The sequence below is a fragment of the Microtus oregoni genome, unplaced genomic scaffold (assembly GCF_018167655.1).
Source record: "Microtus oregoni isolate MIOR12 unplaced genomic scaffold, Mior012 000011F_ref0000422, whole genome shotgun sequence".
Lineage (NCBI taxonomy): Eukaryota > Metazoa > Chordata > Mammalia > Rodentia > Cricetidae > Microtus > Microtus oregoni.
Window position 1 is genome coordinate 30,365,427 of NW_024543070.1, and position 22,997 is coordinate 30,388,423.

The 22,997-nt window shown below is 37.1% G+C and overlaps 1 protein-coding gene across 6 annotated transcripts in view; it reads left to right on the plus strand.

Annotated features, from left to right (window-relative positions):
• Nucleotides 1–22,997, plus strand: part of LOC121453452 (nucleolar protein 4) — a 350,206-nt gene that overhangs the window by 75,011 nt on the left and 252,198 nt on the right. For 4 of the 6 annotated variants that reach the window (XM_041660243.1, XM_041660246.1, XM_041660244.1 and 1 more), the window contains exon 2: nt 20,970–21,119. In XM_041660243.1, the coding sequence (XP_041516177.1) occupies nt 20,970–21,119 (150 nt within the window). Of the gene's footprint in view, nt 1–20,969; nt 21,120–22,020; nt 22,084–22,997 lie in introns of those variants that run through there. The other 2 variants (XM_041660248.1, XM_041660247.1) reach the window with 2 other exon arrangements.

The following is a 22,997-nucleotide window of genomic DNA, read 5'->3' on the forward strand; positions in this document are numbered from 1 at the left end:
ACCGGGCCGCAGTGCGCGTCATCTTTGGGTAGATGGTTAAGCTCATATATCTTTTTCTGAGATGCCCTAGGTTACTGAAGTGATCCAGGCTACACTGTACCTGTTAGCCTATCTATTGCTGTTTTGTAGATATGTCGCCTGGGGTGACATTCATTTCTCTGAGCTTCAGCATTCCTAAGGTAAATTGGAACTAGACAGTTATTATGAAGAGTTGAGACTGATAATACATGTGAGAGTTTATCATAGTCAACAATCTGAAAGTTTTAATAATCAATGATATAAAACTGAGGAGCAAATGAACTTTGGGGTAGGAGGGGTGGTCAGTTAGTCTAGTACACTGGCTGCCCTGCCAGAGGATCCAAGTTTGATCCCCAATACCAATGTCAAATGGTTCACAGCTATGTGTAAATCCTACTACATGAGATCTAACACCCTCTTCAGGCCTCTACAGACACTGCACTAATGTGCAAAATATACAGATAATTGAAAACAAAATCAGTTAAGCAAAAGAGCCACTCATCTTGTTTTATAATTTCTGGCCTTTAATAAACTTACGGTTATTTTATAGTATTCAAAATGGTCTGAGAAGAACAACATTAAAATCTGTAACAACTATCCTATTTCTATATCTGTAATTAGCACATGCACACACTAACTTCACAAAACATCTAACGGCACCATTGTTTGAATAAACACAGACAGAAGAGAGAGTTATTTTCCACAGAGAGGAACAAAACTTGTTTTTAACTTTAGCTATTTAGTCTTCAAAGTGCAGTTTCATTTCCTGAATAACACTGGCAAAAATAATCTCTGCTAGGCAAGTCCGTACAAATGGGCATATCTGTTACAGAATGGGAGAAAGTCTAAAGATCTCTAAGATGATACAAATAAATCTGACTTAGAATTTGAGCATTCCCTTCTAGACTCTTATAGCAATTCTCAGTCTACAGGACTTCCTAAGTTCTATAATAAGGTGATACAGCTTTTGAAGTTTGTTTGCCTGGAAATGCTCATTTTTCCACCATAATTGCCTGTTCATACAAGCATCCGTCAGTATACACTCACTCAGAGTCCTGGCATGCTATTCCAATGCCTTCTGACTGTGGATGGAGACGTTTGTTGACAGACGACCTGCTATTCTGTGAAGCTGATCTGTCATCTCTGTCTAGCTGCTTTAAATATAGTCATTCGGTGGCTATATGCAGTTCTCCTGCTGCTTATTCAAGGGGAGATTCTTAAGATGATATTGTCCTGGTTAAAGATTTATTGTGGTTCTGAACTCTGAGATCTGTATCTCTCAAATTTCCTTCCTTTTCCCTTCAAAACAGAAATTCTTATTCTTCAAGAAAGAGCAAAGGAAAGCAAAATGTGTCACCTTGCCCTGCTTCTTTGCAGGAGAACAGATCTGATATTTTTCTAGTCCTCAGTGTCCCTGCAGGTAGACCTTGGCCTGTAACTGTCCTGTTTTAATGTGCAGGTTCTATTCATGTCTAGTGCCCCATTGCTCACACAACCCTGGGCATTTGCTGACTTATAGAGCTCAGCAGTTTAAACCTCCTTGCTGTTCAGACTTGGCTGTTATTTCTTGGGGAAATTTTCTTTGCTAAAAGAATACTGAAGGGAGTAAATGTTTTTATCCCTGGAAAACATTGCTTTTTCTTTCAACCATATTTTTGTTGTTGTTTTTGAGATGTAATATTGACATTTTTCCCAGGTTGGTCTCAAACTCAGTTTTTTTTTTTTGCTTTTGCTTTCTAGGGTTCAAAGATACATGCTGCCATGCATAAATGATGTTTTTTTTTAAAAATCAAGAAAACACATTTAGAGATACACATACTGAAAGGTATATAAACGTTTTACTGGTGTGTTTTAGTTTTCTATAAGTTTTCAACATTTTTGATTGAATAGGTTTAGTTTATAAAATTCCCTGAGCTGGCTTTCGGTGAACTTGAGTAGGGTGTTTTTCATTGCCATTCAGGGGAGTGGTGGTCTTGCTCTCAATGGGTCTCTGTACCCTATTTTTCAACTCACTCCTACACCAAGAGATTTTACATTTACAGAGACACATTAAGTAAAACTACAGCATTCTAAGTATGCACCATCCCCATAGACTTATCCAGGCCAATGCCATCAAGAATTTTTACCACCAGCAAGCCACTGATAAACCATTATCTCCAAAATGGCAGATGGCATATGTATTCACCATTATAGTAGCATCCAGCATAATCCAACTGTTCTAAAAACCTCTCCTCCCACAACCCAGCACCTACCAGTTCTTTACTGTCTCATTCTTTTTAGAATCATGCCTTTGATTTAAAAGTTTACACGTTAGATCCCTCTTTATCTTTTCTTGAGTGGATTGATCATTTCTTTTTGGTGGTAGATAATATCCTATTCTCTGGTTGTCATATAATCTACACATTTACTGAAAGTCATTTTGCCTGTTTCAAAGTGATAGCCACTGTAAACAAAGCTGATATAAGTATCCATGTGTAGATCTTTGTGTGTGTGCAAAACTTTAACTTCCTGTGATAAATACCAAATACTGTGAATACTGACTTATATGTTAAGAGTATGCCCAATATTTTTAAAAGAAACTGTTAACTTGTCTTTTATAGTTGATGTATGTTTTTATGCCCATGGGTAATGGTTGAAAATTAAGTGGTTTTGAAAGCTTTGGGTGGACTTTTATTCCTTTCAATAGGCGGGTAGTGGGATTTCTGGTTAATCTGCAATTTCCAATTGGCAAATGGTGTAGAACTTTCTTTTAGACACTCATTTGCCTACTCTATAGTCTTAGTCAATAGAGATACTATTTTTCTTTTTTATTTATTTCACATTTTTTTCATGTATTTCACATACCAGCCAGTTTCCCTTCCCTCCTCTCCTCTCATTGCCTCCCCTTTCCCATCTTCCTCCTTCCCCATCGACTCCTCTTACATCTCCATTCAGAAGGGGGCAGGCCTTCTATGGGCTTGCACAAAGTATGGCACATCAAGTTGAGGCAGGACCAAGCTCATCCCCTTACATCGAAGCTGGGCCCAGCATGGGGAACAGGTTATCAAAAGCCAGCTAAGCACTATGGAGAAGTCCTGATCGTGATCACTCTTAGACTCCTTACAGTGAGATCAAGTTAAATGATTATCATGCATATGCAGAGGGCCTAGGTTGATTCCAGGAAGCTTCTTGACTCAGCCCAGCATCCAAGAGCTCCAACGAGATCAGTTAAGCTGCCTCTGTGGGTTCCCCATTATGACCCTCCTGGCTGGTACAGTTCCTTCTCCCTTTCTTTCACAAGACTTCGAGTTCTGCACGGTGCTTGTCTGTTTATCTCTGCCTCTGCTTCCATCAATTACTGAATAGACTATCTCTGATGGCAATTAGGGAAGTCACCAACCTGCTTACAGTAGATGGCAAATTAAGGCACCTTCTCCACTATTGCTGGAAGTTTGGGGTCATCTTTGTGGTTTCCTGGGAGTGTCCCTGGCACCAGGTTTCTCCCTAACTTCAAAAGCCCCACCCCCCACATCAATACATCTCTTTTGTTGTTCTCCCCCTTTATCCTGCCTCCAACCTGCTTCCCATATCCAGCCTGACCAACCCACTCCCTCTAGTTCCTTTCCCTCCATATCCCCAAACTCTGCCTCCAGTTTGCCCAAGAGATATTTTCTACTTTCTCTTCCCAGGGAAATCTAAGCATCCCTCTTTGGGACCTCATGTTATCTCGTCTCCCTGGGCTGTTGATTATCCTACACTTTACTCCTAATAACCACCTATGTGTGAGTACATACCATTGATTGTTTTTCTGGGTCTGCCTCACTCAGATTGATTTTTTTTTCTGGTTTCATCCATTTGCCTACAAATTTCATGAGGTCAACATTTTTTTACATCTGAATAATACTCCATTATGTAAATGTACCACATTTTCCTTATCCATTCTTTGGTTGAGGAGCATCTAGGTTTTAGATATTATGAATAATGCTGCTGCTATGAACATAGTTGAGCAAGTGTCCTTGTGGTATGATTGTGCATCCTTTGAATATATGCCTAAAATTGGTATAGCTAAGTCTTGACATAGATTAATTACTAATTTTCTAAAAAATTGACATATCAATTTCCTGTAGTGGAGGAGTGTTCCCCTTACTCCACATTCTCTCGAACATAAGCTATCATCAGTGTTTTTAATCTTAGCCATTTTGAATCTCAGAGTCATTTTGATTTTCATTTCATTGATGACTAAGGATGCTGAGCAATTAAGTATCTTTTGGCAATTTGAGATTCTTCTGTTGAGATTTCTTTGTTGAGATCCGTATCCCATCTTTTGGATGAGTTGATATTTTGATGGTTAGCTTCTTGAGTTCTTTATATATTTTGGAGATCAGGCCTCAGTCAGATGTGGGGCTGGTGGGGATCTTTTCTTACTCTATAAGCTGATGTTTTGTCTTATTGATTGTGTCCTTTGACTTAGAGAAGCTTTGCAGAGGGTCCCATTTATTAGTTGTTGCTCCCAGTGTCTGTGCTACTGGTGATATATTCAGGAAATATATCACCATATATATCACCATATATATCTCCTGTGTCAATGAATTCAAGGCTACTTCCCACTTTCTCTTCTATCAGCTTCAGTGTAATTGAATTTATTTTGAGGTCTTTGGACTTGAATTTTGTGCAGGGCTATAGATAGGGATCTATTTGCATTATTTTGCATGTCAAAACCCATTTTTGCCAGCATCATTTGTTAAAGAAGCTTTCTTTTTCCATTGTATAATTTTGGCTTCTTTGTCAAAAATCAGGTTTTCATAGGTATGTGAGTTTATGTCAGGGTCTTTGATCCAATTCCATTGATCCACATGTTTGTTTTTATTACTTTAGCTCTATAGTAGAGCTTGAAGTCAGGGTGGTGATGGCTCTAGAAGTTCCTGTATTGTACAGGTTTGTTTGGGCTATCCTCGGTTTTTTGTTTTTCCATATGAAATTGAGTGTTGTTCTTTTGATGTCTGTGTTGGGAATTTGGGTGGGCTTGCATTGAATCTGCAGATCACTTTTGGTAAATTTTCCATTTATAGTATGTTAATCCTATCTATCCATGAACGTGTGAGATCTTTTTATTTTCTGACATCTTGAATTTCTTTCTTTAAAGTCTTAAAGTTATTGTTATACAGGTCTTTCACTTTTTGGTTAGCATTACCTCAATATCGTTAATATTTTTATGGCTATTGTAAAGGGTGTAATTTCTCTGATTTTGTTCTGTTTGTCATCTGTATATAGGACGACTAATGATATTTTTTAATTAATCTTGCTACATTACTGAATCTGTAGGGGTTCACTTGTGGAATTTTTGGGGTAGCTTATATATACTATCTTATCATCTGCAAATAGAGAAAAGTTTTACTTCTTCCTCTTCAGTTTTTATTCCTGATCTCTTTTTGTTGTCTTATTGCTCTAGCTAGAACTTCCAGTACTGTATTGTATAAATATGGAGAGAGTGGACAGCCATGTCTTGTTCTTAATTTTAGTGGAATCACATTGATTTTCTCTCCATTTAATTTGATGTTGACTGTCAGCATGCTATATATTGCTTTTATTGTATTTAGATATGTTCTTTGTATAAAGGAGTGTTAGATTTTCTCAAAGGCCTTTGAGCAGCTAATGAAATGACCATTTTTCTTGCAGTTTGTTTATATAGTGAATTAACTGACAGATTTTTATATTTTGAACCAACCCTGTATCTCTGGGATGAAGCCTATTTGTCATGGTGAATGTTTTTTCTTTCTTTTAAAATTGTTTTTATTGAGACATATTTTCTCTCCTCTCTTCTCTTCTTACTCTGTCCCCTTCTACCCTCTCTCGTGACTCCCACACTCTCAATCTTTTAATATGTGTTTTTGGATTCAGTTTGCCAGTATTTTATTGAACATTTTTTTTGAATGAATGTTCATGACCAAGATTGGTCTATAATTCTCTCTCTCTCTCTCTCTCTCTCTCTCTCTCTCTCTCTCTCTCTGCATCTTTTGTGGTTTTGGTCTCAAGGTAGTTGTAGCCTCATAAACATTTTGGCAATGTTCCTTCCATTTTTATTGTGTGGAACAATTTGAGAACTATTGGTATTAGCTCTTCTTTGACATTCTGGTAGAATTCTGTCCTGTAACCACCTGGCCCTGCTTTTCATTTTTTTAATTGGGAGTTTTTTAATGGTTGTTTCGTGTAGTCTCATTTTATTTGTATTTTAATAAATAAAGCTTGCCTGAAGACCAGAAAAGCAAAAGAGTCAGCACTGACTCTTAGTCTGATATCGACCTTAGTCTGAAAATGGTTATTCCTCCTCCGGGAAACCTCAGAATGAGACTGAGAGCTGTCTCTTCCCATTTTATAATCCTCTCTAGTTCTGAAATTAAGAGTGTGCACCCTACTACCTGGTTTCAATGGCAAGCTAGTGTGGTTACTAGTTTGGATTAAAGGTATGTGTCATTGCTGCCTGGTCTGTAAGGCTGGTCAGTGTAGCTGCTTTACCTATTTCCTTAAGGTGATAGATATATTTAAATTGTTTATCTGGTCTTGATTTAATTTTGGTATGTGATGCCTATCCAGAGAATTGTCCACTTCTTTAGTTTTTCCAATTTTGTGGATTATAGGTTTTTGAAGTATGACCTGATGATTCTTTGGACTTCCTCAGTGTCTGTCGTTATGCCCCCCTTTACATTTCTGATTTTGCTAATTTAGACATTCTGTCTCTTCCTTTTAGTTAGTTTGGATAAAGGTTTTCAATATTGTTGATTTTCTAAAAGAACCAACTTTTTGTTTCATTGATTCTCTATATTGTTCTTTTTGTTTCTATTCTATTGATTTTAGTCCTGAGTTTGATTATTTCCTGCAGTTACTCTTCCTGGTTGAATTTGCTTCTTTTTGTCACTGTTAAGTCACTAGTGAGATATTTCTCCAAATTCTTTATACGGGCACTAAGAGATATTATGAACTTTCCTCATGGCACTGCTTTCATTGTTTCCCACAGGTGTGGGGATGTTATGTTTCATTTTCATTGAAATTTAGGAAGTCTTTAATCTTTATTTCTTCCTTGACTCAATGGTAATTCAGATGAGAATTGTTCAGTTTCATGAGTTTGTAGGTTTTCTGTAGTTTGTGTTGTTTAATGTGTTCTTATAGCGTCATTTCTTTTCCTAATCTGTGCAGGTAGTGCTTGTGTCTCTAGGGACTGCTTATCTTGTGGGAAATGTTTGGCCAGGGGAAGGTTGAAGAGTTCAGTGGGTTTGGGCACCAGAGTGGTCTTGTAGGTTACAGTGCCCAATGGGTGGGCAAGGTGGAGCAGCCTGTCAGCAGGACTCTTACCTGCTTGCTAGCTGGCTGCTGGAGCTGAGATGGGAGGGGGGAAACACAGAATGTGACTTGGGGCCTAGTGATTGTGGCAGTTTAGCTGGGAGATCCGTCACTCACTTCTTCTAATTGGTGCAGGTCTCTTACCTGGTAGCTGGCTGCTGGGGCTGAGATGGGAGGGGGAAAAGCACAGAATGTGACCTGGGGCTTAGGGTCTAGCAATTGTGGCAGTTTAACTGGGAGATCAGTCACTTACTTCTTCCAATTGGTGCTGTTAGCTGGCTGTTAACTGGCTGCTGGAGCTTAAATGGGCCAGTCTGCTTTTCTTTTTGTTAAGGTTTGTGGTCTTTTTGTATATTGTGAATAACAATTTTCTTTAACATTGTTAATATTTTTTGTTCATATACACATACACTACAGTCTGTGATTCATTTTTAGAAAATGATTTTTGTGGAGTTTCTTTGTAACATTTATTTATTTATTTATTACTTATGAATTAATTACATTTCTTCTTTCCCTTTCTTTCCTCCAAACCCTTCCATATACCTGTCATCATTCTCCTTCAAACTCATTGCCTTGGTTTTTTACAATAACAATGCATATACATATTATATCCCTAAAAATAACCTGTTCAGTCCATATCACATTTGTATGTTTGTTTTCAGGGCTGACCAGTTGTTAATGGACAGTCTATTAGTGAACTCTTCCCTGAGGAAAGCCACTTTTCTCTCTCCTAGCTGCCTTCAACTCTTTGTGTATGGCTCAGGCCCCTTAAGCGTTTCTCTGTCTAGTCTGGAATGTTCTTTGGCATCATCCCAGTAAAGCTCACATTTCAGTGGTCATAATGATGAGACACTAGGGTGTAGCTTCTGATGTTGCTAGGAGACACCATTTCACAGCCAACTTCATGATCTTCTGACTCTTAGTCTCTTTCTGTCCCTTCTTCTGAAACATTTCCTGAGCCTTAGGTTCAGGAGTGTATTTTAGATTAATCCATTGGGACTGAGATAACTTTTTGTTCAGTTGTATTTTCTGTAATGGTCTCCATATGTTGCATAGAAAAGTTTCCTTGATGATGGTGTAGACTACACGTATCTCTGGGTAGAAGGGCCAATGTGTGTATAGGTTGTTCTTAGGAATAATGATAGTTAAGTAAACTAATGGCTGTAGATTCTCCTTCTTTAACTGTTACTTCACTAGCAAGGCATAGTGTGGCATATTTTCTGTGCCAGACATGGCATTCCTGTTGTTGAATAGGTTGTAAGTACAATTAGAGACTTGTAGGTTACTGCCAAAATAAGCATGCCACTATTGCACCCTTGGGGCTGTCATGGCATGATGGTCATTGATCTGGTTCATAGGAATCATAAGTGGGTAGAACTGTTGGTTGTCTCCTTCCTATGGAACCTTGCATAACGACTTTAGTACTATGAAAGCTAGTCCTCAGCAAGGGGAGGCTCTTATCAGTTGTAGCTCAGGGACCTCTGGGTCCCATTTATGAAGTGTGTGGGTGTCTTCAGCATTAGGAAGTTACCTTGCACCTCTGGGGTTAACGACGGGCAGCAACAATAGGCTGGCTGCTTTGGGAATCTGTTAGACAGCCCTGGCCAACAAGACAAAAGATTCTCATGTCTGGTATTTTGTTGTGGTAGTAGTTAAGTAAATCTCTAAAACTATATTAATATATAATATATTATATATTTATATGTGGAAATACATGTATTCCAGCTTTGATAAACAGATATATGATTCCTTGTGGCTTTTCAGAACTCCTTGGATTTACCTACCTTCCTCCTTCTGTGTTTTTCCATCTCTTTTCCCTAAAAAGCCCCCTTTATTTTTTCCATTTTCCCATCAGATCGCTTGGATGTTGCTACTTCCCTTTACTCTCCTCTCACCTGATTCTGTATTTACCTCCCTCCCCTTCCCTGCAGATCTGCCCTTTTTCCACTTTCCTGCCATTCTCCTCTCTATTGCTCCCCAACCCCCACCCTGTAAATTGTCCCGTTTTATTTTTCTGACTTCTATAGTTACTACAGGCTTTGTGTTCATATGTGAAGATTTCCACCTAAAAGCTCCCATGAGATAGAACATGCAACATTTGACTTCCTGGATCTGGGCTACACCTCACTGATTATGATGTTTCTATTTCTATCCATTTACCTGAAAATTCATGATTTCATTTTCTTTATAGTTGAATAGTATTCCATAGTGTATATGTAGTATATTTCATTATCTATTCATTGGTTGTAGAATATTTAGGTTGATTTATTTTCTAGCATTGTGACTAGACCAGCAAAGAACATGGCTGAGCCAGTACTTGTGGTGTAAGATGTGGAAACCTTTGGCCATGTGCCAAGGAGCAGTACACCTTGGTCTTATGATAGATTTATTTTTAATTTTTTAATAGTTTTTCACACTAATTTTCATACTAGCTTCACAAGTTTGTAATTCAGTCAATAGTGAATGAGGGTTACTTTTTCCAAACTCCCTCTTTTCTTAACTTCCTCCAGCATTTGTTGTTGGTTGTTCTGTCTGACTGGAGTAAGATAAAATCTGAAAGTTGTTTTGATTTGCATTTCCCTAGTTGCTAGGGAAATCTAGCTTGTTGCATAGTTCTTTCATGGATCTTGCCTTTGATGCAATATCCAAAGTGTTTTATTCATGCTCACAATCATCTGTAGTTTTTCATATATTGTTTTAGTTTTACTTATGATGCCATTTCAGTTAATTTTGGAGGATGTATATATACATGTACTATGGATCCTCTACTCCACACTATTGATCTATGGCTCTATTTTTTTTTTTTTTTGCCAATGTCAGACTGGCTTGATTACAATAAACAGGTTTTTCTGTGAGTCTTGAAGTCCGCTATACAAAGCTTTAGCTTTTGTATTATATTGGATATTTTTGGTGCCTGTGTTTGTTTTTTTCATTATATCTTCAACACTCTACATCTTTATATGACAATCTCAGATATTTAAAAATGTCATATTATCTAAATAAAGGAATTAAGAATTGTTGAGTGCTTCTTAAATTCCACGCAAAATTCAACTGATACTCAAGTAAAACCCAATGCTTCAAGGGAGGGCAGAAACAGCATGCTTCAGGGAGCATTGAGAACTGGGGTGTAAGACTGTGTCTGATAGGCTGAGACCTTGGCGAAGCTGTTTCCTACTGTTCCCTCTGCTGGCAAGCCTGGACCTCCTGGTAACATGGCCTTTTGTTTGTGCTGAAAAGAGAGTGAATATTCCATGTAAATAATTGTAATTATCTTCTCATTGATGAAACATAAACTTGGAATGCAGTGCTGTTTTCATGGGTAAATTGTCAATTTTCGAATAAACGGGATTTTTTTCTGTATCTTTGCAAATGAATAGCTAACAAAAAGTTAATAAATTTTGCATAGAGTTGCTTTTGACAGACTTTTTTTGGTAGATTAAAGAAACCTCTCTTTTCTCTTTATGTAGTTTTTATCTTGAGCTGCTTTTCTTTCCCTGAAATATCATCTGGTTAAAATTATGCCCGCTCTGTATTTGTTTCTCTTTAAAAAATATTGCCAGTAGCTTCAACACATGGAAGGAGCTAAGAAAAAGTGCACCGCATATACACATGGAAGGAGCTAAGGGAAATAATAATGCATATTCAAATTCACAGTTTGATTTATAAGCATATAATTTACATGAAATTAGTGAATAGCTGTACTGATCAATACATAAAACTCAAATGTTGAAACTGTCTTATAAATCACTTAGTCAGTTAGATGCTTTGTTTTTTTTATAGATATTTTGTGAACTGAAGCCTTGTAGGTCAAATGACAAAATCTTTATGGCAAAAAAGGGCAGTTTGGAGCCTGTCATGTTCACTTTAATATTTGCTTATTCTACTTGAATAAATGATACCTTTCACTATAAACAGAATCTCAAAGGTGACTTCAAAGATTGGATTGTTTGCTGGTGGTCTTTTTGAGTTATTTGATTTGTTTTGAAAGCTGAGACATTATATTTGTGTTTTTATCCCATCTATCTATCTATCTATCTATCTATCTATCTATCTATCTATCTATCTATCTATCTTTATCTAGCCCTATCCTCTCATATAATTGCTATAGCTGTTTCTACATTCGCAGCTCTTGCTTCTGCTTTTGAATCTAAATATTCCACTATAATTGTCAACAACAACAGCTACTATATGATTGCAGTGATGTTTTACCAGTCAGGACACCTGTCAGATAACAGCTTAACTGAGGAGAGGAGGGTTGTAAATATGTTCATCCTCTGACTCCTACATCATGACATATAGGCCTTAGTTAATTATACTCAATGAATTAGATGTGGGAAAGGAGCGTGAAATTAAGCAGAGACTTGTGTCCTAGATACTACTCACATATTTGCTTGGCTTTCTTAAATTGGCTTAGATATCAAGTTTTTCAATAATACCAAAGATTTTCATAGGACTTGAAGTGTCATGCTAGATGAATTAGTTTCTTGAATTCTTATTCTCTTTGCACACCTTCAGTTTAGAATTTATTCCATAAATAGTCACCAAATTCAGTAAATATGCCATTTACTCATTTTAATTGATACAAAACACTGGTACGATGGCCTAGCCTTTGAAACCTCGAAAGTTAATGCTATTTTTTTTTAAAAAAAATCAATAGTTTTAGAAATGTGACCATTACCAAAAATTAAATTAACTGAACTGTTAAGTAACTTAAACTACAATAAAACATACTCAGAATTTGTCAATTCCAAACTTTTTCATAGTGTAGTTATTTCTATACTTTTTAAAGGTTATTCTAGTATGTAATGTCAGGATTAAAACACCACTTAATATAACCTTGTTATTGTGTCCTCCCAGTTCTGTGTTCAGTGATTACATTGTGGCAGTTTGAAACAGCTATGGTGGAAATGTTCATCACAAAAACTGGAAAACCCATAAACTTTGACTTATTCTTTTATCTATTTGCATAGCATAGAGTTTGAATTTTCAGTTTGATGATCAAAATCTGTACATGGGTGAGAAAATATATAACAGTTAATCAAACACCATATTAATGTACAAAAGTATTGAGAAAATAGGGGTGATTTAGATAAAATTTTATTTGTCATCTCATAAACCGACCAAAGCCATAGGTCAGCTAAACACAGAAGTCCATGAAAACATCCTGTGAGAATTAGTCTCCTACATAGAATTTATTATGAAAATATATTTTTTTATTATGTAAAATTATAAGCCACCCACTTCTTAGTCCAGTAAAGTTTATAATCTTATGCACTTGGTTCCTTCTTTTGTGAGACCATTGTCTTGTGGTCCACCCCACATCTGATTCTGTTACAGTTTAGTCTGAGCCACTCAGCAACACTGTTCAACATTAGCATTTAGGTGGACAGTTTGATTGTATATTAATTGAGTTTTCTCATTTCGTACTGTTGGGGATAAAGCACATGGCCTCAAGCACATGAGGCCAGTTCTTTGCCTCTGATCTATGTAATATCTCATCCCCCTCATCTTACTTTCTTCCCACATATCCTTGTGCTCAACATCCCAAATTATTAGATACTGTATTTTAATAGTGCAGTTGAAAATAATTCATATACCATATTAGTCATCATTTAAAGGTAAAATTCGGTGTTTTCAATAAGTTCAGAGGGTTATACAACAATCACTCTTATCAAAATTTAGAATAATTTTATTCTTCTTAAAAGACATTAAACACTAGTATTAAATCTTTATTCTCCTTTTCTAGAGTTAAATTGGTCAAATTTATGTTTGCCTTAATGTTGCTATGTCAGGTCCTTCATATGAACTGAACCATGCAATGCATGGTCTTCTGTGTCTCCTTTCTCTTACTCAGTATCTCCCATGCTCATTCACGGCTTATCGTGACCAATGCTTCATCCTTTGTTTGAAAGAAGACTATTCACTTATATGGTAATGCCACATGCACACACCTTTTATTTCAAAGAACTTTAGAATTCTACATTTAGATATTAAAGGTGCTGGTTTTATGAGGCAAGAAACTTCAAGAACTCAAATGTGATGTTGAGTTCATTTTCTATTGGCCACCATCTGCTGGATATGCAGCCTAGTTTGTTTCCCCAGTGAAACTCCCTCGGAAAAAGCTAAATTTTCATTTGCAAGTTGTTATCAATTGAAAATAGCTCTGGGTTAGGGATGGGGGTATGTGTCCATTTCTCCTCTCAGACCTATGGTCCAATCTGGTACAGACCCACGCAGCCCCTGTGCATGCAGTAGAGTCTCTGTGAGTCGATACATATGTCTGTACTCTTGTGTTTAGACAGCCTTGCTTCCTCGGAGTCCTCCATCCCTGCTGCCCATATGCCCTTTCTACCTCCTCTTCTGCAGCGTTTCCTGATCCGTGAGGAGAGAGATTTGATGGAGATATCCCATTTAGGACTGAGTATTCCAAGGTCTTTAACTTTCTGCATATTGTTTGACTGTGGGTCTTTGTATTTTTCCTACCTGCTGCAGGAGGAATCTTCTTTGATGATGGCTCAGTAAGACATTAATCACTGAGTATAGCTGAATATCATTAAGAGTCATTTATTGTGAAAATCGTTTGGTAGAACAGCAATATTTGGCTTTACTCTAAACCCCTGTGCTGTCTAGTTTCAGATTCTTTGTTACCCAGCCACATTCAGTATGGGTTCCATCTCAAGAAGTAGGTATTAATTCAATTCAAATATTGATTGTTTACTCCCACAAGCTTTGTTCCACCATTGCCCTAGCATATCTTACAGTCAGTCTCCATGGTATATTGAAAAGTTAGTAGCTGTGTTGGTAGCAAGCAGAGTATCTTCAGGCACCACACACACTAGCCCATAGGCATGAAGGCTGTATGTAGGCACCAGCTTGACTTCTCCATTTTTAAGTAGTTGTGAAGGTGTTATCTTCAGCCATGGACTCTCCCTGTCAATTTGTAAAGAACAACATATAGTCTTGGTAACAGCCTGAGTAACACAGGAACCCTTTTACCAACTTGTCTATTAGGTGTAACCCATTGCAAGTACTGGAAGCTTCATTTGGTGACAAGATATTATGTCAGGGCTTTTTATTTTCTTAAATTTTGTCTTTTTATTTTAATTTTTTTCTCTCTCCATCTTTAACCCTACAAGCCATTTGTGTATATATTATGACTTTTTGTTTTGTGTTTTATGTGATTTTAAGTGTGATAATAAGTGGGTCTCTTAGTTTGTAGTCTGTTTCCTGTGCTTTTACTTGGGCTCTTTTCCTTCTGGTTATTGCTGTTGCTGTTTGTCTATTTTTAAGTGTTTATTTTTGTGCTATCCTTATATTATATTATGTAGTACATTAATTCCTTAGAAACCTATTTTTCTAAAGAGAGATAAAAGGGGAATGGATACAGACAGGAGTGGGTAGGGAGGATACTGTGATCCAGATATACTATAAATAAAAACTATCATTAATAAAAGAAAAACAAAATAAACGCTTCCTGATGACCAAATGTATATCATGAAGGTTCAGCCATGGGCTGTAGAGGGGAGTGAGACAAAGAGAATAGATACACAGCCAAAGTGAGTAAGTATGAGAGAGATTTTTGTGTTAGATAAAATTAACAAAGGAGAAGAAAGTACACACAACTAACCCGAGGAACTTGAGATACAAAGATAGAAAGCCTTGGATGATCTAGGGAATACAGCTGTTTATCAGTTGTTGACTTACACGAAGAAAGTGTAAGTTATTAGTATTCTCTGCAATATTTTTACTCAACATTTTTGCAATAAATTTATAATATACTAATTATTTTATGTTGCTATAATAAAATGCCTCAGAGAAAGCAAATAAATGCTGTTATTGATATTTGTTCAAATATTGAATGGACTTGGTTTATCATTCCTCTTGAATATATATTAATGGAGACCAGTTAAGTAATCTGGAAAATCTATCTTAATAAATGCTGAGTTACTGCGAATTGTCTTTGGAGTCACTGTACAGTTTAGCATTTTAGTCAGTTTGTATGAGGGTTCTAATGTCTCTGAATCCTCAACACATCTTCTAGTTCTGGAAAAGTCAGGGAATGTGAAATTGTGTCTTAGTAATCTTCTGATTTACACTTCTCTCCATCTTTATGTTCACTTGCTTTTTGAGCAGCATCTTTAAAAAAATCATCACCATAGTTATTTCCAACTTTGATATTTGTATTAATTATCTGACAATTTCACATCATATATTTCAATCATATTTAGTCACCCGCCCCTGGCTCCTCCCAAAACTGTGCTCTCATTACTTCCCACACAGCTTTTTGTCCAATTTATTTCTTTGTAAAACCTATCTATTTCAACTTGTGCTGTCTACATGCTTCTGGGGTATAACTATCCACTATAATATGCTCAAGCTGTCTATGTGCTCCTGGGGTATAACTATCCACTGTAATGTGCTCAAGCTGTCTATGTGCTCCTGGGGTATAACCATCCACTGTAATGTGCTCATTATAGTGCTAGGAAAGTGCCCTCTTAAAGAAAGCTGACTCCCCCTCTCCCAACAGCTCTCAGTTACCAGTAACTCCTTGGCTAGAGGTGGAATTTGATGCCAACCTCCCCTCTCCATGATGGGATTTGCCCTGTCTCTGTCTTTCATCTCACCAAAAGAATACTGAGATTACAGGGGTGTACCACCCTGCCTGGCTTTACAAGGTTTTGTGTCTTTTCAAGCCATCTCCTCAGTTCCTACTTACTGGGTTTTATGGCTTTGGGGGAGCCTAGGCAGTTTGGATGCTCACCTTAGGAGACCTGGAAAGAGGTGGGCGGTCCTTGGGCTTCCCACAGGTCAGGGAACCCTGATTGCTCTTCGAGCAGATGAGGGAGGGGGAGGGAAATGGGAAGCGGTTGCGGGGAGGAGGCAGAAATCCTTAATAAATAAATAAATTTAAAAAAAAAGAAAGATAGGTATAAGAGAGGCATATGGAAGAGAAGGCGGGTTGCTGTTTGTTTGTTTGTTTGTTTGTTTTGAGACAGAGTTTCTCTGTAGCTTTGGTGCCTGTCCCGGAACTAGCTCCTGTAGACCAGGCTGGCCTCTAACTCCCAGAGATCCGCCTGCCTCTGCCTCCTGAGTGCTGGGATTAAAGGTGTGTGTCACCACCCCCCGGCTGAGAAGGCGGTGTTTTGAATGCCCAACCATAGAAGGTTAGCAGCCAAAAACCCAGGAGGAGTGATTTGTTTTCCTCTAGGGATTCCAGATGGAATGGAACTTGGTTGGCACTTGACTTTGGACTTCTGACTTCTCATACTATAAAAAAAAAATCAGTTTCTGTTTTGTTAAGCAAACTGTTATGTAGAGTATGTAGAGTAACAAAAATTTATCACCCAGAAATTATTTAATTTCCCTTTCCTGTACTAGACAGTGGGTATCATCAAGTCTTCAATTATATATTATATGATATATATATATATATGATATGTTATATATATATATGAAAAATATTTACATGTATATATGCACATATATGTGTATGCGTATACATATCTTGATAATTCTAGTAACTAACACAGGCTTGCCAATATTTAGTATCTTCAGATACTTGATAAAATGGATAAATAGGTTATGATTTTAGACTTAAGAAGGTAAATGGGTAAGTTTCAAATGAATCTCTGAAAAAAATAAATTACCTCCATTCATAAGATTTTACAAATTGTGTATTTGATTTTTCAGCAAACAAACAGGAGTAGATACTGTACAAATGTTATGACGCGGAGAAAAGCAGATAAAGTTTCCTGGATGAATTTACTGGTGGACAGAGTCAGAATTTAGATTGACACTTAGGAGAATGGATGTTGTCTGAAGACAGGAAACGCAGGCTAGTGTGGTACCTCTGGGACAAGTTGTGCTTTCTTGCACACTGGCCTTTAAGCTGTGTCTTTCCAGGTGGTTCACTGTTGAGTTCTGTGTAGTCCATGCTAAGTACTAATCTTGTGTCACAAGGCATAGTGGTGCTATTCTGGGGATTCCCATATAGAAGAGGTGACTCTAGACTTTAAAAAAGAGAGATGAGAAAGATCTGAAGCCAAACTAGAAATTATCAGTATCACACGTGATGTGTGAGGGAACAAACACTTCAAACTGAGTGGTGGTAAAAGACCTGATAGGTGAACCAACTATGAAATCTCATCTATGACATTATATGAGCGTGCTGCTCCAGGCTCTTCTACATACAGAGCCTACTGCAAATTGCAAATGCACAAGTGAAAGTGAGGTGTAAGAAAAATAGATGTTGACTTCATTTTTGTTTCAGCCTCTTAGTGTTGCTATTGGAAGACAATCTTGCTTTTCAGTCCTTGACTGCCTAAAACTTACTTTAAGTAAGTCCCCTTTCATAGCATTATTATTAACTAAAAAGTTGATGAAGATGAATTTTTCTTCAGGCCACCAGCTCGCAAAACATGACACGAAGACTTATTATTAATTATAAAAGTTCAGCCTATAGCTTAGGCTTGTTCCAGTCACTCTTACAACTTACATTAACCCATTTCTGTTCATCTGTAGGTTGCCACATGACTTGTGGCTTTTACCTCTCCTCCTGTATGCTTGCTCCCTGTATGTCTAGCTGGTGACTCTATTTCTCTTCTTCCCAGAGTTGTCTCTGACCAGAAGAACCTGCTATACCTCCAGCCAAGCTATGGATTTTTTAGCTTTTAGCTTTTTATTAAACTGATCATAGTGGTATATTTTTACATGATGTTATCAAATATCTCAAAACAAATTGATATTAAATTACATCATTCCCCCTTTTTTCTCCTTCCCCCAAATTCTCCATTGTACCCACCCTTATTTTCTTTGAAATTCATGGCTTCTTTTTTAAAAAAATTGCTAACTGTATGTATGTATACACTCTGTATTAGGTTACTTATTGATTATATATATATATTATCAGAGCTGATCATTGACTATTGGATAATCATCTGATGTGCTTTTCCCTGGAGAAGACTATTCACAGTGTTTTCAAGCAACAATGGCAAGATCATTACACCAGGTTATTTTTCAGGAACACTATGTACATGTGTTTATATACATATATGTATGTGTGCGAGCGTGTGTATGCATGTGAATGTGGGTGTAGATCGGTTTTGCAAATAGAAATTGATTTTATGCTGCAGTCACATAGATCAACTTTTTCATGGAATATTAATCTTTTATTAATGTCTCAAGCCTCCCATTGAATACGATTTAGTATCCATTTCAACTCTTTATTTTTGGTTGGACATTGCTCTGCTGAAACATAAAAACCTCCCTATATGTCAAGTTATATTTCCTCTAAGGAGTTTCCTGAACAGGAGATAACATGGTGGTCCTTGGCACCCCTACAGGACCTTAATTATATTGTAATATGATTATTAAAATGGCAGGTGCTGCCAACATTAGTTGAAGGTTTATAGCTTAACGGATTGGGTCACATGCTTTACATACCTGATTTCCCTTAGTGCTCACAATGCTCCTGTGAAACAGCTTCTATTGTCCCCATTTTACAGCTGTGAAAACTTGAATTCAGACACGCAGAAGCACTTTGCTCAATATGTAGTTTTATTTGGGAGATCCATTTTTCACACACTAGGTATTCCTTAAAGCAGTGATTCTCAACCTCCTTATTGCTGTCACCCTTTAATACAGATTTTTATGGTGTGCTGACCCCAACCATAAAATTATTTTTATTTTCTTGCTCTCCCTTTCTGTCCTTTCCCAACTCAACCTTTCAAATTCCTCATGTTCTTCTTTCCCCTCCTCTTGTCTCCTTTCCACTCCCTTACACCCTCCCAATCTCTCCCAATTTACCCTGGAGATTGTGTCTATTTCCCCCTCCTAAGGGGATCCATGTATGTCTCTCTTTGGGTCCTCCTTGTTTCCTGGCTTCTCTGGGGTTGTGAACTGTAGGCTAGTTATCCTTTGCTTTATGTCTAATATCCACTAATGAGTGAGTACATACTGTGTTTGTGTTTCTGGGTCTCGGTTACCTCACTCAAGATTTTTTTTTAATTTATTTCCCTGTTCCATACATTTGTCTGCAAATTTCAAGATGTTATTATTTTTTAGTGCTGAGTAGAGATATCTTGATAGAGGGAGTCATTATGGGGTTAGCAAGAAACCAGGCACTAGGGAAACTCCCAGAAAACCACGAGGATGACCCTAGTTATGAATCTAAATAATACTGAGAGAGGGTACCTAAACTGCCCTTCCCCTGTAATCAGATTGATTACTACCTTAATTGTCATCATAGAACCTTCATCCAGTAACTGATGGGAGCAGATGCAGAGATTCACAGCTAAGCACAGGGCTGCACTCCTGGAGTCCAGTTGTAGAGAGGAAGGAGTGATAATATGGGCAAAGGGGTCAAACTAAGATGGAAAAACCCACAGAAATAGCTGACCTAAGCTAGTTCACTGACTCTGAACTCAAAGCTGGGGAACCTGCATAGGACTGAACTAGATTCTCTGAATGAATGTGGGTGGCAGTTGTGTGGCTTGGGCAGTTTCTGGAGCTACTGGCAATGGAACCAGTATTTATCCCTACTGCATGAACTGACTTTTTGAAGCCCATTTCCTATGGAGGGGTACCTAGATACAGGCCTTGGTCCTTCCTCAATGATGTGACAGACTTTGTTGACTCCCCATGGGAGGTCTCACCCTCTCTGAGGAGTGAATAAGGGTGGGTGGGAGGAAAGTTGGGGTAGCAGAAGGAAGGGGGAAAGGAGCTGGTATTGATATGTAAAATAAAAAAAGATTGTTTTAAAAGAATAAAATAAAAAACTACTTTTGTTGCTACTTTATTACTGTAATTTTGCTACTGTCATGAATTTTAATGTAAATTACATGTAATGTAAAAACCTGATTTGCAGGTTATCTGATATACAATCTCTGTGAAAGGGTCATTTGATCCCCAAAGGGCCCTTGATCCGCAGGTTGAGAACCACTGCCTTAGAGAGTGTCTTTCTAACTCCTACTGCATCTGCCACTCAGTCTCCAGTTGGAGAGAGATGCCTGTTGTTATCTTAAGTTATGATGTTTGGAGGTAGAAGGTGTACATTTGATCCTTATCTCTTATTTACTAAATACAAAAGTCATGACCCAACAACTCAAATATAGTTTGCAATTGAGGATGGCTAAGAACTCAAATGATGAAAGAGATGGGTAAATATGATTTACTTCATATTAACCTTTTTTTTTTTTTTTGGTTTTTCGAGACAGGGTTTCTCTGTAGCTTTGGTGCCTGTCCTGGAACTAGCTCTTGTAGACCAGGCTGCCCTCGACTCCCAGAGATCCGCCTGCCTCTGCCTCCTGAGTGCTGGGATTAAAGGCGTGTGCCACCACTGCCCGGCAACCATGGTTTTATGAACATTTTATAATTTAGCATGGGTAGTTTACAGATTTGTGGGACTGTTGTGTGTTGTGGTATCTGAGGCAGCAGGACTGGGAGATTGAGGCCAGCCTGGACTACATAGAAAAATCTTGTTTTGAAAGAAGAAAGATCGCCATCAAATTATCCAACTTTTCTTGGAGATGATTTGGTTAATTTTATCAAAATATTTTGGTTTAATCAACTTCATCTGATAAATGCAACTAATTTCATCCATCTAATGTGCTTTTTTGTTGTTCTTGTTTCATTTCCAGGATGGCGTTGGAGTGGATGAGAAGCTATCCTTAAGGCGAGTGGCTGTGGTTGAAGATTTCTTTGACATCATCTATTCCATGCATGTGGAAACAGGGCCGAATGGAGAACAAATTCGGAAACATGCTGGGCAGAAGAGAACTTACAAAGCAGTAAGTGGGAGAGAAGAGAGAGAAAGCATGTATTCTGAGTTCTGTTGCTATGCTTGATGTTAACGCAAGTGTAATAATAGTGTCTGGTACTGAACACAGATTAGATCATGTCACAATGCAACTCAGTACTTAAGCCATAATTTACTCTTTTTTGTTTTAGTCATAGGCTCGCAAGTCTACTTCTTAAGTTTAAACCTGTTTCTATAATTCTTTTATTATTTTCTTTAAATATATATAAAGTATAATATTCCCAGTCAAACACCTATAAACAGGAAGACACATTTGAAATGTATATTCAATGTGTCATGATATTTGAATTATGTACTGTGAGATAATAACATCTGTATAATCATTCAAATTTCTTCCATTTTAAGTCATATGAATGTATTTACATATTTCCTGTTCCATCTTATAACAACATAGAAAGAAAATTATACATTATTTTTATGTTATTTTATATGTCTTAATTTTCCTGAACAAAATATTAAAGTATGTTATTTTCATAGTACCAATTCTTTTGAGCAATTAAAAATTGAAATATACTATTTTATTGTAAATTATGTGAAAAGCAAATTTAATTAACTCTTTTATTGTGGAATATACATTTTCAAAATGGAGTTATATTTCAGTTTTTGAAGTTACTAATTATACCTAAGCCTGATATACACATTTTAATCTACATTTTATTTAATTAAAATTTTATAAAACCATATTACTATAGATATTTTACCCTTTCTAGCAAAACTGAAGGGTAAATTCCTTTTTGCCAATATGAGCAAAGTGTACATTATAAAAGCTTTCTCAGCAGTGGGGATAATGTTCTTTTTATGAATTCTTACTGAGCTTCGCTTTTGGCTAGCTTGATATGAACTGTTTTCAGCTACTTGATACACAATATCAGTCTGGATCCATTTTTTTTTCAGATACAGAAAAATGTGTGAAATGCTCAAAGTTTCAAATACAGGTACATACGTTTGAAAATTAGCTCTGAGCATAAGAAATAGCTTCTTTTCATAACTATTTTTTGCTATATCGCCAGGGTCATATTGAATCCTTGTAGCTGCATAATAACCCTTAATACAATGTTGTTATTTATCCCTCCTTCTATACGGTTTTGTTTCTTGGCTGTTCCTAAATTGCATGGTTTGTGGGCAGGTACTAGTGTAAGTTTCCTTACGTAATTCTGCCACATAAACTTCCTTTTGATTTATGCACCCAAAGAGGCTTTCTTATCATGACTAATGAAAGTGACCTAGCATCTTGGGATGTTTGTATGTAGACTAATATCACTGAACATACTCATTCCTCCTGTCTCCTAAACCAGGGTTATTCCTCTGGATAGTACTAGAAAAATTATATATTGATCTACTAATATCACTAACTGTGGACTCTTAGGGGAATGTATTCTCATGAACCAGCTATGTGCACTTGACAGGACTGTGTGTGACAGGAATACATAATTCTATCATATTAAATGAAAATCAAAGAAAAAATAAAATGAAAATATGGGGAGTGGCCTTTATTGTTGGGGGTGTGGTACCAAAAGAAACTTGATATTATTTAACTTTTAAAATGAATTAATCAAATATTGTAAATTTAAGCAGAGGCATGAGCCAACAACACCAGATCCAAACTGTCACCTCATGTTTCCTTAGGTGACTGTGGATAATCTAGTTTACAGCCATTACTCACTGCTAAACATTTGCAGTGAATTTGTTACTATGTTTCCAACACATGGAATTCTGTTATCTACATTTCATGAAACCCCTTCCTGCATTTTGAGGTTGGGGAAACAGTTTCAAAAGCTTAAGCAGCACCTGAAACTTGTAATTCCTCCTGGGAATGTCTTATTAGAAGATGTACTCCTTCCTCAAGTTA